At 40.3% G+C, this 18293-nt stretch overlaps 3 protein-coding genes and 1 long non-coding RNA gene across 6 annotated transcripts; 2 read left to right on the forward strand and 2 right to left on the reverse strand.

Annotated features, from left to right (window-relative positions):
* The first annotated feature begins 646 nt into the window (after positions 1-646).
* Positions 647-1286, forward strand: LOC138405066 (uncharacterized). Its single transcript, XR_011238726.1, has 2 exons — positions 647-1135; positions 1228-1286. It is a non-coding gene; the product is annotated as an uncharacterized lncRNA (long non-coding RNA).
* A 1038-nt stretch (positions 1287-2324) lies between these two features.
* Positions 2325-6149, reverse strand: tmem128 (transmembrane protein 128). The gene is made up of 5 exons (XM_020086539.2): positions 5959-6149; positions 4225-4357; positions 3754-3915; positions 2906-3014; positions 2325-2757 (listed from the first exon to the last, which is right to left on the reverse strand). Exons 1-4 carry the CDS (start codon positions 6056-6058, stop codon positions 2915-2917), a joined length of 495 nt encoding a protein of 164 aa, XP_019942098.1. The 5' UTR covers positions 6059-6149; the 3' UTR covers positions 2325-2757; positions 2906-2914.
* A 2401-nt stretch (positions 6150-8550) lies between these two features.
* On the reverse strand, positions 8551-12390 carry lyar (Ly1 antibody reactive homolog (mouse)). The gene is made up of 8 exons (XM_020086956.2): positions 11744-12390; positions 11524-11638; positions 11327-11434; positions 11152-11232; positions 10406-10718; positions 10031-10096; positions 9781-9866; positions 8551-8831 (listed from the first exon to the last, which is right to left on the reverse strand). The coding sequence occupies exons 1-8, from the start codon at positions 11863-11865 to the stop codon at positions 8694-8696; spliced, it is 1029 nt and encodes a 342-aa protein (XP_019942515.1). The 5' UTR covers positions 11866-12390; the 3' UTR covers positions 8551-8693.
* Positions 11644-17690, forward strand: zbtb49 (zinc finger and BTB domain containing 49). Of its 3 annotated transcripts, XM_020086952.2 has the most exons (9): positions 11644-11695; positions 12403-12495; positions 12964-13126; positions 13781-14889; positions 14998-15044; positions 15131-15204; positions 15414-15496; positions 15645-15806; positions 16465-17690. In XM_020086952.2, the coding sequence occupies exons 3-9, from the start codon at positions 12975-12977 to the stop codon at positions 17193-17195; spliced, it is 2358 nt and encodes a 785-aa protein (XP_019942511.2). In that variant the 5' UTR covers positions 11644-11695; positions 12403-12495; positions 12964-12974; the 3' UTR covers positions 17196-17690. The 3 variants fall into 3 exon arrangements, with proteins under 3 accessions (XP_019942511.2, XP_019942512.2, XP_019942513.2); XM_020086953.2 differs by lacking the exon at positions 11644-11695 and having other exon boundaries at positions 12408-12603; XM_020086954.2 differs by lacking the exon at positions 11644-11695 and having other exon boundaries at positions 12420-12554.
* The last annotated feature ends 603 nt before the right edge of the window (positions 17691-18293 follow it).

An 18293-nucleotide genomic window follows, 5' to 3' on the forward strand; every position in this document is an offset into this window, starting at 1 on the left:
ACAACTGGGATTAAATAAACCATATGTTGAACATCTATTATCAGATGTAAGTGGATGAACAACTGCTTAAAAATGATAAAACTACAAACATTGGCATCTGGCAGTGTTGTACAGCATTATAGGATTTTCACTGATATGTAAATAAACTGGAAGTTGATCCTCATTAAACGCAGGGTAGTAAAGGGTGAATTTGGGTAAAGTGGGAAATCCAGAATGTTTTAGTTTCTTGTTCTAGTAAAAATCTAATCAACAGGACTTTTACTGTAAGTTAGCATGAGCATCATGTGAGTGAAATCACATGACTTCACAGAAAGGGGTGGGGCCCCTGTTAATCAGAAACTCCCCCTTTGAATTGCATGACAAGGTCAGTAACATAGGATTCTGATAAGATGCATATTAGGATATAAATTTGTCATAAATTAGACAAAGTTCTTAATTGTTATCAAATTAGATTTGTGATGTACTGAGTTTGTTTAAAATTAAAACAGCTGTGCCTCTCTATCATGTATGATTGATAATGAGGGACAGCAGGCTTTGGGTAATCTGTCATTAGAGTTCTCTAAATGGGGGAAATGTGCTTTTATTCACTTCCTGAAATAGATGACATGCAGAAGGTGTCACCTGAGAAAAAGATGAACTAATGGTCAATTTTGAAAGTGACAAGACTGCGCTGGTCAACAAGAAAATGATCAGCTCATGGCCAAACTGAAGGCCATGCAAATTGAGATCCTGCAGAACAAGGGTGACTACCTACTTCAAATCAACACTCTGAAGAACCAGCTATTGAGTGAGAAAGATTTCTGAGTCAAAGAATCAAGAAGCTTGAGAGTCTGGTTGAAGCCACAGAGAAGTGGTTCAACTTGCAGACTTGCAAAAGAATGTTGAGCTCATGGAAAAACTGAAGACCATGCAGACTCAGATCCTTCAGAGTGAGACTGACTGGGACCTTAAAGTCAACACTCAGTAAAATCAGCTCAGGAGGATCAGATCAGGAGTGAGAAGGTGGAGAAAGAGACCTGCCTTTAAAAAAATCAAGGACCTGGTGAGTCTCATCATGGAGCAAGACTCCCAGATCCAAGCTCAGAAGATGGAGGAGGATATCAAGCTGCTCAACGTGAAGAATATTTAGCTTCAGGTAAGCTAACAACTTGTTGGATTGTGAGTTTGTTTCAGATTTAGACTTTGAGAGTGGAAATAATTAAACATGTGTCATCTCTGTCTTTTCAGAAGTTGGCCCTCAAGTCAGACAGCGGCAAGGCCAGAAATAAGGATGAAAGAAAAGCACAGAAGGTGAAAGAAAAGAGGCAGAAGAATGAGCTGAAAGAGAAGAAGGAGCAGGAGGAGAAGAGAATGACATTTGGTCATTCAACCTCTCAACCTCCTTCACCCTTTTAACCCCCTTCACCTCTCCTATCCTTCCACTCCCTCAATCCAGTCTCCCATCCTCTCATCCCACCTCCCCTCTGCTCCCTTATTCACCCCCCTTCCCTCTTCCAAACCACAATTGTGTAAATTATTCTATATGTAATTATTAAAAAAACAAAAAAGTATGTATCACGTCTCGTTTCAATTCTTCTTCAAAACAGCCTGATGTTCATTTTGTAAATCAGACTAAGGTAGATGAGAAAACACAACATGCAATTGGGCATGGATATTGTGATTGAAAGCTAGTACCTTCCAGTGGGTGCAGGTCGCAGGTGCAGTGTCTTGCTCTCAGACCCACCCACGCTCACATCAACCCATTCTATTATTATATGGTATAATATATGTTTTAATATTGTAATATAGTTAAATATAACGAGAATATTCCTCCCAAAAAATGTGTAAATGTGAAGTGCATCTTGTTGACACTAACCCAAATGCAGGCGAAGGAACTTCGAGTTAAAGTGCTGAGAATTTTATAGGATTTCAAAATCAGCATTTGTGTTTCCAGGTGAATGAATTGACATTTAGTCACCGTTTCAATCGATTTAATGGATTTACCGTAAACATGCACAAAAATCAGATCCTGATCCTGACATTCCTTACTCTCATCCAGTGGACTCTCACTGACACTTTAAATGTTTCATTTGGACCATACTGCTGAGGTCTGGTCTGTGTGTTGCAGAGACTGACTCAAGGTTAAAATGTGTGTTTGTGTGTTGAGGATACAGTGTCATATGCGTGATCATCTGTCATATGCTCCTTTGTGTATATCTGTGTGCTTTTGCAAAGCAGGAGCTTGTCTCAAATAACATGTGGATAATTCAAACTACACTGTGTGTGTGTGTGTACCAGATGCTTGGTGGGTGTTTGATTCAGTTTCAATGAAAAGCAACAATTCATTTAAAATTTGTTAACTTAATATAACTTTATTAAAGACATAAACATTTTAACATCCAACATTTAACATACCTCACCACAAACTGCTTGATAAAAAATACAATATTTTATAACTTTTCACAGCTATAAATAGTCCAACACATTTTCTCCAATGCTCTCTCTCACACACACACACACACACACACACACACACACACACAGTGTAGTTCAGGCATATATCACAGAAGACATGTTGACATGTCGCTGTTAAAAAAACTGGTGTAGTAAAATGAATTATGGTTAAATTCCATTTGGTTGTTTGAAGAGAGAGTGAGATTCAGTAAAATGGAAGTGAGGAGATATGGGGGAGTTGGCAACAGAAAATATCTGTAAGTAGTGGAGAAAAAGTATAAAACCACAACTCAGTATTGAGGTTAGCATTGTGTCGATCCTCGGCTGCAAAACAATAGAAAAGATTCTGAGTTGAGATTCACGAATGAAATTAAAGTTTTGATTTTATTCCATAAAGATATTCAACAATTTATGTCCAAATGCAATGTTGTCATTGAAAAGAGAACACACACAAAAAAAGTATTGTCCTCACCCTTCACATTCATCCAAGCAAAGAGATGAGCATGACCACACCCATGAACTGTGTGAAGAGGATGAGTGGCGTGAAGAAGGACCACACTGGCCACAGTGCTATGTTAAAGCTGAGAGAGAAGGACACATGTCACTTACAAATACACACAAATACTGAAACACAAAAACGGCTGCTTCCTCCTACACTGTCATGTTTTACACATGATGCTGCAGTGATCCATAGCTTGTAATGTATCCACTTGATGAGAAAGCAAAAGTGATGGCTTCCTAACAGGCAGAATGAAGAAGAAGAATGTGGCAAGCTGTTAAATGACAGTGAATATTGGTGGTCCTTTCCATTAATATCTGGCTTGGACAGCTTGTTTGGGTGCTGTTGATGATGCCCCGCCTCACAATAAGATAAAAAAAGATGCAAGTAGCCACGAATTTGCACCAGGTGTCATGAACAGATAAATAATATGTGTATGCGATACAATTACATATCTGTTTGAGTTATTATTGAAAAGAAAGAAAATCTTGATGTTAGAGCATTTGAACAAGATTTTAGACAATAGTTTGTTACTTTAATGTTTCAACATAACAGCTTAAAGCCTGTCTGACACTGGATTTTGAGGAATATACCAATGTAACTATATTATGTCTCGTCATGACTATGTGATCTTGTTAAATTATCACATTCAAAAGGGAGATGTATATAATTCAATGTTAAGTGTGATGATAAACATCTGATGCTGATATTATTTGTTTGGTTTCAAATACAGCATCCTATAGTTCCCCTGGTATGAAATTGAAAGGATAAAAGAGTTTGTTCGAGCAATTTGCAGTTATGCTCTTTTGTTTGCGTTTTACCTGCATGATGCAGCAATAAATGCAGCGGTGGTGAGGGGAGGAATGGCAGGGTATTCTTGGTCATAGTGCTGGATGCCTTTGAACCACTCCAGGTATACGATGCAAAACATGGCCAGCGACAGGCAGATCCCAAGGAGTACCAGACCCACATAGAACCACCAGCTGGAAAAAATAGGGGTTAGAAAGAGGGAGAATATTATTGAAGATCTGAAGTTAATTAAAAAAAAATTTTAAAAGATGTAAACTTTGTTGTTTTACATGAGCATGTACCTTCCACAACAACAGACAATTAGGATCTCTGTGTGAAGATAATTTAGAGAAAATACAGAAACTAAAAATAAGGCACAGTTGGAAAGTGACCTCATACGTATGTAATATTTTGCTTAGCTGTGTGTGTATTATGTAGGGTACAGAGACATGTGAATGAAACCTTGGAGGGAGTTTCATCAGCTGTCTCCATAACTCAGTCACCTTTTGATATTATCGTTCTCCATGATGTTTTGGATGAAGTTGACGTAGTAGGTCACAGCCATAGATGCCACGATCCAGAAAACGGAATGTCTGTTAATGCGAGGAAGAGGTTTGGCATCTTTTTCCTCCGGACCTGAAAGATAATCGAAAACAACAATGTCATAAAATCTTCAAATGGGAGTTTCATACATGTGTCCACTTTGAGAGCACAATTCAATCCATGACAACTTTGAAAGTAGAAATGTAAGTAAAGATTATAGGAAATTGATTCATAGCTTATCACATTTAATTGGACCTCAATAATCCACGTGCACACAAATGTGAGACTAGTCTTACATTATTTTACCATTGATTAGATGAGTAATAAATATAGTTAGCACAGTAGTACCATGTAACAAAAACACACTACATTCAATTTCAAATAGTCAGTGAAAGAATTACAGTATAGCATACTATTTACTACCAACTGAGATTTGTCTTGCTTCAATAAAATGTGCCAAATCCCAACCATTCAAATTTCAGGAGCTTAAGAGGTGAATCTGATAGTTTTCCTGGAGATAATCTTACTCCTCCGAGAGCTATTAATCTCTATAATTTACTGGTTGATTAAACATATCAGAGCTTGTTGTTGGCTGATGAAGTGCTGCTCTGCTCTGCAGAGTTCACAGTGAACTCCATGCCTCCATGCCCCAGACAAATAGTTGACCTGCATCTTTAATCAAAGGTTTGCCTTGTGGTCCATCTTGTATACAAGATATACTATAGCAAGCCAGCTCACCTAAAAGACCACCGGAGGCATGTAAACTGGAATAATCGCAGACGTTGATATGAAAGGGATGACCACTCAACAAATGCTTGGTCTGTTGCTTGTATTACAGTGATCGGTTTACACTGGCAAAGAGATGGTATTGGACTGGCGACAGCGTAGGAGTACAGTTTCCTTCTACCGTGTGGCTGGCCTGACACAGCGTTTGCTCCCAATCAAAAGAATCAAGAATTGTTGGGTATCTGCCAGTCGACGCCTCAGAGTGGGACAATTGTCCACTGTACCAGCTGCACACAAACCCCTTTTAGAATGAAAGTGTTGCAGTCGCACTGTCTGTTGTGTATTGGCTGCACTCAGCAGCCAGTTTATTAGATACACCACAATAAAACTAACGAAGGAGTCCAATAGTAAACAAAACTTTCAAATTGAAATGTCCATGGTTTGTTGAGACAGTTTTGTGTTGATGGTTATTTAGAAGGATGCAATGTGATGCTCTTGATTCATGTTGTGTTATATTTTCATTATTGCGTCTAACCCATTTAGTAATACAGCAATCCAGTTCAACAGCAGCACTGTAAAACACGTCCAGCAGTTTCAACAACACATGTCATTCGTCATCACAGTGGGGTTCACTGCAGGTCTGCTGTATCAGGCTGCATTAGCTTTAGCTTGGTGTTCCTAATAAACTGACAGCTTAGTAAATCACGAGTGGCAGCTCGTTATGGTTCCGTGAAAAGAAAAGGTCACTATGTTTAAACCCCGTGGTGGTTGCACACTGGTCTTTCAACAGTTTGAGCCATGTGACTTTAGAATTGGTTTTCTGCTCAAGTTGGTCAGCAGGCTGTGTTTAGCATTTAGTCAGGATGTCAGCCCCCAAACCGGAAGTAAGTGACGTTTCCACTGTTTATAACGCTGTTTAAACTGTGACAGAAAACCCGGCTAATAACGTTAGCCACTACGTTTCTTACTCTTTTCATCTTGGTCACTCGCTGTCGTTGTTTGCATAAGAAACTCTGCATCTCTCTTGAATCTGTTCCGCAGCGTTGCCAGCTCACTGTCGTTCAGCATTATGTTGATGCTATCAGTTTACTAGCATTAGCTCTGAAAGCTAAGTGAAGATTGGAAGGCACTTCCTGTTAGATCCAGAGTCGCCTTTTTTATGACGCACCGGACAGCGACCGTGGTAGTTTTCGTGTTGTCTCGTGTATACAAACGCTAATGTACTTAGAGAAAAACAATAACCCGTAGCTAAATAAACAAACATTGAATTTTTATCCAGATTAAACCAACAATAGGACATAATTACATTACAATGTAAAGGGCAGGTCACACAAAGCTTTAATTCACAGTATGTTTTAAATTATTTCAATTATTTCCAATCATTTGATGCAAAGCTATCTTTGTTACCTGTGAGAATAACTAAATCAATCTGACCTGTCCATTATATTAACACAATGTTTAGTTTCCATATATTTACATTACATGTATGACTGCAAAACGTTGCTAAGAGTAGGATGTTCTTCAATATTAAACCATTATATTTTAAAATATCGCTTAAACAGGTAGAATTTATAAAGCACAAACTGTTTTTAAATTAAAGTTCTATGTTAGGTTGTATTTGTGTTTCCTTATTATGTGTAGTTTTGGAATCATTGGCATTTTTAACATATACTGTATGTCAGATGATATATTGGTATCAGAAATGTTTTTTTCTCTAATGTTGGTATTTACATTTGCCCCAAAAATCCATATCAGTCAGGCTGCAACAGTAAGTGTGTTGTGTACTTCCTTCTCGAGAATCATCTGGATACCAACAGCAAACCAACACCAAACATAAGCTTAAAAGGGTAACTGAGGATATTTGCTAAAAAAAACAGGACTGACTGAGTCTATTTGCTCTCATTCCTCATCATCTTAGCAGTATGCATAGTAGCTGGCTCCATTCCAAAGTTTATCTTGAACGTCTACCTTTACACAGCGCTGGCAAGAATCTGACACTGCTGATGCCTTTGTCCCATTTCACTCCCAATTAAAAACTTTCCAAGAAAAGACAAGATGTGTGCAGTAAAGAAACGTGAATAATACCTAAAGTGGTTGATCCCCAGCAGCCAAACAGCTGACCACTTTTATGCCAGTTTATTAGGTACAAAACAAATGTAAAGTAATACAAATCCTTTAACAATGAAGGTCCAAGTCCTTTTTTTACACTAAGGTGTCATTGATTTAGGACTATTTGTTTATATCAATGTGGTAGACTAACCTTTCTGTATTCACCTGTAAGGAAACATGTCACTCTTGCTCCTCAAACAGGTGGAGGCCACTGAGTCATCAGTTACTCTTCACTCAGGGACGGGGTCTTGTTCCAGAGCAGATGCACTGTTACCTCACGCTCATCCATAGATGCCTGGTGCTTACGAGCAGAACGAATGGACATTTGTATCATCAACAGATCAGAGCAGCACCCAGTATGTGTACTATCTGTACAATGCTGTTTGTTGTGTAAATTCAACTGTGCGATGCTCTGTAACTATATGGATAACGTAGCTCCGTAATGTTAACACTTTTGATTAAATTCAAAGATTGTTCAGTTCCACAAGTAGCAAGTACTGGTTACACAGATAAAACAATCAGAAGAAACAAGTAAATCTGTTTAGTTTCTTAATAATCAAACTTTTCTTCTCTAAGACTGTTTCTTTCAGATGCTGTAGTGTCTCTGCATTGTGTTTAATATCAATAGCAAGTCTTCCGATTAACTTGAAAAAGACTTTCCTCAAATAATTATGGCCATTAAGTTCAGTGTTCAAGGATCAGACTGACCCTTCATGAAAAAAGATAGTGGCCACAGTTCATCATGTCATGTTTATTGGCAGAAATGAGACGTGGAGTGATGTGGAGACCCAGATTTGTTTTGCGACAGTGAAGACAGGCTCAGTTACAGTTTTTCTGTGGGGTCTGGATTAGTCCCACAACAGACTAGAAAACACCATTTTAATACTAGCAAACCTGAGTAACAGCTTGACTAATACCCAAGTATCTAATATACAATTACAGGTAAGCAGTGTGATGAATGAGCATCAGTGTTAAACCTGCTGGGATTAGCAGAGCTTCATAAAGCTGGGCAGATTTCCTCCTGTAGCTCCTCCCGTGTGTGTGTGTGTGTGTGTGTGTACAGGGGGTAAAGAGGCTGCTCATTCTAGTGGTGGAAAATCAGACAGCATTAAAACTTCACCTGAGGCTGACACCAAGCATCTTGCTTCTATGGAGCTTCTGTGTCCACAGCCAAGTGAACCCCGTTCGGGGTGCCGAGGAATGTGCATTAGCTTCGTCCCGTGTGAGAGTCAAATTCACCTCGGGTGCACCTCTCCTGTTTCCCTTCCCCCACTCCAACATCCAATCCCACAGATAAGGTGCCATTTCCCAGCCTTACTGTGGCCTTGGAATGTAGAAGAGAGTCATCGTCTATCACAATTGTCATTTTATACGTTAAACAACCCAGATGCGTTCTGGGATAGCTGGTAAAGCCGACCGGCTCCCCTGCAATCAGAAACAAGACACACATATCACTTATAAAATGGTTTAATCTTCAAGATTATGCCATCTGTATAAAAACATCCACAGGAGGATGACAGACAAGAAACTCTTTTAAATTTTAAAAGTCTATGAACAACATACATTTCATGCCAGAGGTGTGAGATACACAAGTCTAATTTATTAGTTTAACTCTGTCTTTCAAAACTCTAAACTTGGGATTGTTTTTGATCTTCTTGTTGAATATGGCTAGAACCTCCTCTTCAGTTCGAAAATTTCCATCAGCAGTGAACGAATAGTAGGCAGCCAAAATCTGTGAAATCCAGAAGAAAAAAAACATTCGCCTTAACATCATATCAAACAAAAGATTAGTTCAGAGGAACATGCAGGGTTTAGAAGTCAGATGGGATGCTGCGTAAACAAAGAATTACAAACAAAAATACTTCATGGGTGCATTCCAGTACTTCAGCAACTGCCATAATAAGAGCTGTTTAAATTCTCTAAAGGATAACCAAATGAGCTTCAATGTTTCCTAATTTATCTCCTTTCACAGGGTAAACACCAGACCATCCTTTATGAAAAAAAGGAGAAAATGCTTTGCAGCAGCAACATTATATTTACACCTGAAAACACCAGCATAAATAAAAAAAATTAAAAGCAGCGATCCAGAAGTGATGTGAATCGTCGCATGCTCCTGATTTCTTCTCTGTCCCATCTGTTCAGTCAAGAATCCCATGAATAATGACCCGATTTAACGTATAGTTCACTATATCAGCATCAGTATTAAATATAACATTTATTTCAATCCCTTGAATGTGGAATGGACACTTTTTTTCTCCACTTATATAAGGTATTCTTCACACATGTACCTCAGAGCATTATATTGTTTCAACCTTTCAGTCCCTTTTGTTTTATTGTATCTATATATTTAATTTATTAGCCATTTTAATCAAATCTGTTTTGTGGTTAAGTTGCAATTTAAATATTCCCTCTGTGTGAACCGAGAACTTATTATTTTGTTTTAAACAGGAAACCATATTATATATTATTATGCACAGCCTTCGACATGGACTACTGGATATTTTGTGCACATGTTCTGTTATAAATAAAGTTAAAGTTAAAAAAAATCAGGTATAACTGGAGTGGGATTTTCTCTGCACTCTGCACTACAGCTTCTTCACATCTTTCCTTGACCTTGTGGCGTATTCCATCAGGGGGCAAGGAATAGTGGTTAGGAAAGGAGATCACAATTCAATTCTCACCTTCTTCCTGAGTTTCTTCACTGGAAGTTCCTGGTCAGTCGAGTCTCTCAGCACAGCCTTGATATTCCCCTTCCAGTTGAATTTGCCTGTAAGATGATCAGAACAAGAAATTTGCTTCTAGCATGGAGAGTATTCACTGAGGGTAATTTTCTCAAAAAAAGAAACACTGACCCCTGGTGGCTTCACTGTTTAACGCCATCATGTATCTATAACAAGACATTGTTCAAAGACATGAACCAAACCATGTTACCTTTGGAAGCTGTTTGGTCCTCAGTGTCATCTGACACTATGTCAGCAGACTCTTCTGGTTCAACAACTGAGAAAGGGAAGGAAGAAAAGTTGTGCTGTAAGTGCATACTGAGATACTAAATCTACACTTTAAAAAATGAAGAGGAGGATTGTATGAAAATTATAAAGTTTGTTTAAATACATGATAAAAAGTGCAGAAGTTTTACACATGGTTAAAACGCTTAAAACTTTCATTCTTGGCCTACATTTGGAGGCTCAAACTTAATCTATACATCTGGTCTATGTTTACATTTCTAACAATATACAGCATTTGCTGAACAATACAACTAACAGATCATGAGTGAACCTTGACTGAGAATCTTCACAGACAACTTACTCTTTTTTTTCTTGTTGGATGTCTCATTTTCAGCATTGTGCCCGTTTTGCTCTTCATCTATATCCTCTTCGCTGCTGCGCTTTCTCTTTTTGTCCTTTTTCTTAATTTTGCCCGTCTGCTCTCCCTCTCCTTCTTGTGCGTCTGTTTTGTCTATGTTCTTTGCAGATTTCCCGTTCTTCTGCTGACGGGCCTCTTTACGCTCCCTTTTGTTGAGCTTCTTCTTCTTCTCATCACCTGGCGGTCCATTCTGCTCTTCATTCCCGTTAGTATGCACCTTGGCTTCAGGCACTGTCTGCTGGGGGACCTCTGGAGCCTGTTGGGTTGGGAATGAAAATCAACTTAGATGTTGAAAACATGGAATTTATTTTTTTCTATACATTGAAATAATTCATTACACGAAACAGCAGAAGGAAAACCACATACATGACTACATGTCTTTTGCTTGTCTAATGGCTTCAGGTCAAAACTATACCAAACACCTTTAAATGCTGTGAAGAGACTATGGCTCTCATGCTAATTATTTGTGGCAAAAATACACACGCATACATATATATATATATATATATATATGTTTACAATGTATTTTTAAGACAATACTTACTTTTAAACTATTTGATCAGCAAACTAAACTAAACAACTAATACTAAGCTTTCACCTTACCTGCTCTATGCTGACAGAAAATAATATACACAAGGAATGAGCTATAGTAGAAACAAAAATAGTTAACTTAAAGCAGCTGAACTTACACTGTCGGCTGCAGCGAGGATGTTCCACACTTCATCGTGAAGGCTGGTGTTGGTTATTTTAAGACTGTTTCTCATCCAGTTCTGAGGGAGAGACACAACATGAAAACAAGCTGACAACCAGACAGTCTGCTCAATAAAGTAGGAAATGACTGTTACAGTTGGAAGAAACTCTTACCTGAAACTTGGCCTTCTTTCTTGGGACATTGTCGTACATGCTGACTTGTTTGAGCACGTCCTTCAGCTTCGCACTGACCCCGGGTTTGTCCATGGCCTCGTTGACTTTCTTCAGTCAAGAGACATTTCAAGTTAGATTTTAAAAGGCACAGACACAAACATTACTTTTATTATTTCATCACATTCTGTGCATCTCACCTGAATCCACTGCTGCTGCTTCACATCTCCTTTGTTTGCCTTTGCCTCGTAGCCTTTGCCTCCATACTTCTGATCCTCACTGATGCACTTCAGGTGGTTCTTGTAGTCATCGCCCCTGTTCACAGAGAAACAACACAGCACCGATGAAACTGCTTCTGTAACAATGGGAGTGGTGAGTAAACAGCAACAGGGGGGAAGACAGGAAACACTCGGTCGTTACCAGAAATCTTTTCCACAGTCGATGCAGGACAGGACCTGGCAGCCCCGGCACATGTTCACATGTTTATCAACCTGAGCTTTCTTCAGTGATTCACCGCATGCGTTGCAGGTGAAAAACACCATTTTCAAACGCCACTAATGAACGTGGAGGATCCAAACTCAAAACAAACCCGGTGTAATCCTCATGCGACACCCCCGTCTGCAGCGCTAGCTAATGTTAGCCACAGACAGACGAGTAACGTTATGCAAAGCTGACGAGTGTTAAGCTAAGCTAACAGTTGTGAATAGCAGGGAGTTGATCGACATGTGTAAATTCAGTAAGTCGCTACGTTAAAGTAGTTTTGCTTCTGACTCGCATTTAAAAACTGCGACACCCCTGCTCTCCTCCATCCGCGTAAACTTTCCAAAACACACGTGACGGCTGCGACACGCTGTGGCCACTTTAATAGTCTTCCGTGGGCAACCGCAACCAAAGAAAGGTTCTGAGACAAATGAAGTCAAATACCATCCAAACGCCCTTCTGCTCTGAAAGGCTATGCATAGACGTCTTTAGCATGTGAGCCACGTCGTCTTTTCAAGTTAAAACATGTCGCACACTCATTCTCCAACACTGTTTTTTTTGTCTTCCCGGTTTCGTGTTTCGGCGGGTCGAAAAATAAGCTGTACCCGGAAGTGACGCCGAATCCTCGCATTCGAGAAGTGACCCATCATCCAAATAAGAGGTGGAAACCTGAGGCTGCTGCTGTAACACAGGTCTGGACCAGGAACTGATGTGTGTCACTGCTGCTAATGAACAACTCCAGGCTCTCCGTGTGGGTGGAGACACTCCTTAGTTCAGGCTGCAGACTCACACCTCATGAGGCTAGTTTGTTAGCTTAGCTTTGTGTTTGTGACGATCGTCCAATTTTTGCATGGGTGGTCTCATATCACACACACACACATACACACACACACACACACACACACACACACACACACACACACACACACACAGGTTTCTGCCTGGTTGATGAACTGTATGATTTATACTGTATGTGTGAACATTCACTTGTGGAACAATGTTGGCAGCACTCTTTGCATCACTTTTTATCAGTTTACATTCCAAGAGTTACCAGATCAGAGGGATCATTAATAACTCTCTCTCTCTCTCTCTCTCTCTCTCTCTCTCTCTCTCTCTCTGTGTGTGTGTGTGTGTGTGTGTGTGTGTACATGATGGAGCAGTTGGACTGACCATGGACACTCTGTCCAGCCACAGCTCGTACCTCCTGCAGCAGCTCCAGGAGCAGAGGATTCAGGGGCTGCTGTGTGACTGCATGCTGGTGGTCAAAGGCGTCTGCTTCAAAGCCCACAAGAATGTCCTGGCCGCTTTCAGCTCCTACTTCAGGTGCGTTCATATGACCACGTTCGGACCTGGTGGTAACATCCATTCTGAGGGATCCAATCACAAGCGGTCATTGCAAAGCTCAGGTCTGAACACCAAACCTGTCTCAATGAGTCCTGAGATCCGAGTTCAGACCACATTCAGAAGAGGTCACATTTCTTAGCTGTGTGAATACAGTGCATCCTGAGCCACATGTGAACCGTGACAGTTTCACAACCAATACAACAATTTTTGTACTCTACTCAGTGTCCATCTGTTGATTTCTTTTTGGCCAAAATATCAACACTGACATTTTTTTCCCCAAATGGGTAATATCCTATTCCACAGCAGACCTCCATGCTGCACATTGATTCATTCAGCCACTCTCTGTACCTCTTGCTCTCACTGACACATCTATACTTTCAGATTGGGTTAAAAGTAAACAATTTGGTGTTCACAAACTGAAATGACATACATGATTGTTTGCATATAGAGTGGAAAGTTAGTCCGATCACAAGTGGTCAAAGGAAACACATTCAGGAATCATTTTAATTCCAGGTTTGAAGAGACTGGATGTTAACACCAGGTCTGAACAGGCCCCATGTCAATAGATAGTTAATCTACTGGCACATTCGGGAATATGTGTGAATTCCTCCTCTTGCCGTCTGATCTTTTCAGGTCTTTGTTCCAAAATTCCCCCAGTCAGAAGAACGAGGTGTTCAACTTGGTTATCCAGGATGTCAGTGGCATCGGCCAAATATTGGACTACATGTACACCTCCCACCTCGACATCAATCAAGATAATGTACAAGCGCTCCTGGACATCGCTCAGTGCTTACAGGTTCCAAACGTGCAGAGCATGTGCAACACTTTCCTCAAACCTTGTCCCCCACCAGTAGAGATCCCATCATTTTCGCTCCCAGGCATGCTGAGCTCTGAGCACGACTGCCTCTTGGGAAGCAGTCTTCCTCACGATGTAGACCTCCACTGTCCCTCTGAAGGCCAGAGGCCTGGCCTCGGCAATGATGCGGACCACACCAAAAGGCTGCCAGTTGCTGGGCCTAATAACAGCTCTAACTATGACACAACTGGCACCACTCAGGCACCTATAGAAAAACAATTAGTCCACGGCTACAAGCTCCGTAACTTCTACAGTAAACAGTATTTCAAACAAAGCGCAATTCAGACAATTAATGCAGCGAATCAAGGCCCAGGTCCTTTGGTGGTGGTGGAGCGGCAGCAGCAGTGTCAGCTTGGGGTTAACCAGGGAGCCAATAATACACCTGTATGCTCAGGAAACACAGCTCAGCCTAATCCACCCAGCACATCTGTGGCAGTGGAGAAGAACCCTGTCTCCTCTCTGACACCCTCAGACAATTTAAATGCTCCCAACTGTGACTCAGCAGACTCCATGCTCAATAGGCCAGTGCGTCCCAAGAAGGCTGTGTACCTCAAAAAATACAACTACCTGAGGTCTCAGAAAGCTTTGGAGGAGATGTGTGCCGAGTCTGTCAGCGAGCCCGTCCTCAGCTGTCCCAAAGAGAATCCTCAAGAGGAGCCTGTTGTCCAGACTGAAACGCCAGCAGCTCCTGCTGAGGGTGTTACTGCAGGCGAGGAAAGGGTTTCTGAGACAGAGCCACGACAACCCAGTCCTCCACCTGTGACCCAAGAAGAGCAAAATCTGAAGCCGCAGCAGCAGACGGGTAACAAGCAGTACTGCTGTGATGTGTGTGGGAAGATTTTTAAGCACCCGAGCAACCTGGAACTGCACAAGCGCTCACATACTGGTATTTACAGTAAATATTCCAGAATAACACATGTCACTTACACCAATGATTTTGTAGGATTTATTGAATCAATATTTTTAGACGCAAAATGTATGTTTGTTGTTGCAGGTGAGAAGCCCTTCCAGTGTAATGTTTGTGGGAGATACTTCTCACAGGTACAGTTTGGTGTATTATTCAAATGTAGCAAAGTGATTCTTATGTGCCCACATTATATTGAGGTATTTAAGTAATTTTTTTACAGGCTGGGAATTTACAAACTCATTTGCGACGACACTCTGGAGAGAAACCGTACATCTGTGAGTTATGTGGAAAAAGGTGAAGAATCTCCTGCTGTCTATTGTATGTGTTATTGCATGTGATAGTTTTCAAAGCTTGGTAATATATTTCAGGTGTATGCAAAGCTACATATTTAAATACTGTTTAAGTTGCATATTGAGTTAATAACAAATGATTTGTGGTGACAACTTAATGAACTGAGTAAGTATTAGTGTCACATAAATATAATGTTTATCTGTGATGTTCAGCTTTACAGCATCAGGTGATGTCCACCGTCACAAAGTGGTCCACACAGGAGAGAAGCCACATCTCTGTGATATATGTGGACGAGGTATGTGACATCAGTCAACATAACACATCTCATATTTTAGAAGATAAACCATAAACTTGTATAAGCTTGTATAATTTACAGAAACACTGCGACACATTTAGTTTTCATGAGATTGGTGTTAAACCCTCTTCACTGTTTTATCCCTCAGGATTTAACAACTTGAGCAATCTCAAAGAGCACAAGAGGACTCATGCCACAGACAAGACGTTCACTTGTGACCAGTGTGGAAAATCTTTCAACACGCATCGAAAGCTTCTGAAGCACAAGACCCGCCACGCTGGAGAAAAACCACACAGCTGTGCCACATGTGGTAAGGAGCTTACTTTTCCGAGCAGTATGAGAAACTTCTGGTCAGCAGATATGAATGTCAGATATTTAATAATTTCCTGCAGTAGGGCCAATCATTTATTGATTCTTAATACATTGGATCGATTTAGAAAACCACTGATTTTACCTGCAGAGATTGAACAAAACTAGAGCTTTTCACAGATGTATTGGTGTTGATTTTACAGATTATACAATGCAGGATAGATGTGCATTAATGTTTACACTCAGCAAAAAAATATTTATTTTCCTAATTCAAGTTCTATATATTAGTTTGTATTTGTTTTTCCTTTTTTTATTTATAGTTATTTATTGTAAAGTTTATCGTTAAAATGTCAAATATCAAATCTCAGTTAAATTTCTTTTTCATAAGGGATTGATAAAGAATTCTTAGGAATCGTTGCCAATTTCTTTTTTAGCCATGTACCAGCTGATATATTGGACATTTTTTTTGCTCTCCAATGTTGGTATCAGCATCGGCCCCCAAAAATCTGTATTGTCGGTCTCAAGTAAGAATGATTGAGAGCATATTTTAAACTCACCCCTTAAGACTCACCACCTACTTTGTCTTAATAAGTATCTCTGTATGGACCATAGCTAACTTGTGCAAGGTGTTTTACACTTCATTTGTATCATCAACGCAGGGAAGTGCTTTGTTGGCTCAGGGGACCTGCAGCGTCACATACGTTCTCACACTGGGGAAAAACCCTATATCTGTAACGCCTGTGGCAAGAGTTTTACCCGCTCTGCCATGTTGAGGAGACACAGCAACATGCACTGCAAGGGTGCTCCAGCCGACAGCCCGGTCATAGACAACTCTGAGCAGGCGCCGCGTTGCTCAGACGGAGCAGCCTCGTTCTCTAAACCTGACGGCCACGATAAATCTCCTGCCTCTGCCAGCGAGCAGAATTTCTCCACCATGATGCCTCACGCAGACAAACCCTTACCACCTACTCCTTCACCACCACATATAGACACTCCTTCCCCCAGCATGCAACTCAGCCCAGCTTCCACCCCCACCCCCCTTCCAGAGCTCCGCTCCCTGGTACCGCATCAACTCCTCTCCTCCAACCACCAGGAGAAAAGTGCAGCCCTGGCGGCTCCAGACCACACAAAGCTGGGCAAACCCCACCTGTCTCAGGAAGTGGTGTACGGTCCGTATGTGGAGAACGGGAATATGTCTGTGGAGATGGGCAGAGGTCTGGCGGGAAGGCCCTACCTGCCTCCTGCAGACAATCACTGCAGTTCACTTACATCTTCTGGCAGGACCAGCAGTGGCTCCTACAGGTCCAGTGAGGGCCAGTTTATCTCCAGTGTGACACTGTGGGGCCTGGCAATGAAAACTCTGCAGAATGACAATGACATGGAGCAGTGAAACACTTGTACTCATAAGTATAGTATAGCCAGTTCAAAGGGTGCACAACTTTTTCTTGTTGCCACCTTGCTCTTGGTTGGTCTTGTATAAAAGTCTTCACTCGTTTTTCTTGAAATAATGGAATACATTTACTCACAGGGATGAAAATCACTGTTGTGATGCTTCTCTGACAACACCCAATTTAATGATGTCACAACACATGTGCCTCCCTTGACAGCTGATGGAGGACATCCACAGTGATGTCAGTGATTAGGGTGCCAGCTGCAAAGCAAAATGCTTGAATATTAAATATAAAAGAGCGGTGCATGTGCAGTGTTTGTGTGTGTGGATCTTCCCTTTAAATTCCAATGATGCATCAGAGCTTATAAAAATATTCTTTTTTAGTTTGTATATACAGCACTGCACTTTAAAATGTAATAAAATGCAGACCTATTTTTAATTATCAGTGTCAAATGTTAGTATTACATTAATTAGGAATAAATTATGAACATTCTATTCCGTGTGTGACTTTGTTATTTAATAGAAAACAGTTTTAGTTTTATAATATGTTTTCAATGTAGTATAGGTACAAGGTGTTTATTTAACTGTTCGGGCTGTTTAAAACAAATAGGATACAAGGAGGAATTATATAGCCTATAGAATAGAATTTAAACTTCTTTTGACTGAATCACTGTAATAATGTGAGTATAATCATAAAGTGCATGAGTTTTATGATCTCACAAAATCAAAATGTATATATACAGTTTTACTTGCATAAATACAGAAACGAAAATACATTACTAGCCTTTACATCAGTACATCTTCACATCTATATTGATTAAAAATTCAACAGATAAACATGCAGTTATGAGTTTGTAATCATTACATCCGCCATGGAGGTTATGTTTTTATCTGCGTTGAATTGTCTCTGTTAGTTCGCAGGATTCCGCAAAACTACAGGATTAATTATCACAAAACTTGATGTAAGGATGTGATATGTGTCAGGGAAGAACCCATAAAACCTTGGTTTGGATCTGCATCACAGGGTGGATCCAGATTCTTCTTTTTTCACTTTCTTTCACATTGCGAGATCGTCATTGATTTCTCAGAGAATAATGG

This window comes from Paralichthys olivaceus, chromosome 2 (assembly GCF_024713975.1).
Source record: "Paralichthys olivaceus isolate ysfri-2021 chromosome 2, ASM2471397v2, whole genome shotgun sequence".
Classification (NCBI taxonomy): Eukaryota; Metazoa; Chordata; class Actinopteri; order Pleuronectiformes; family Paralichthyidae; genus Paralichthys; species Paralichthys olivaceus.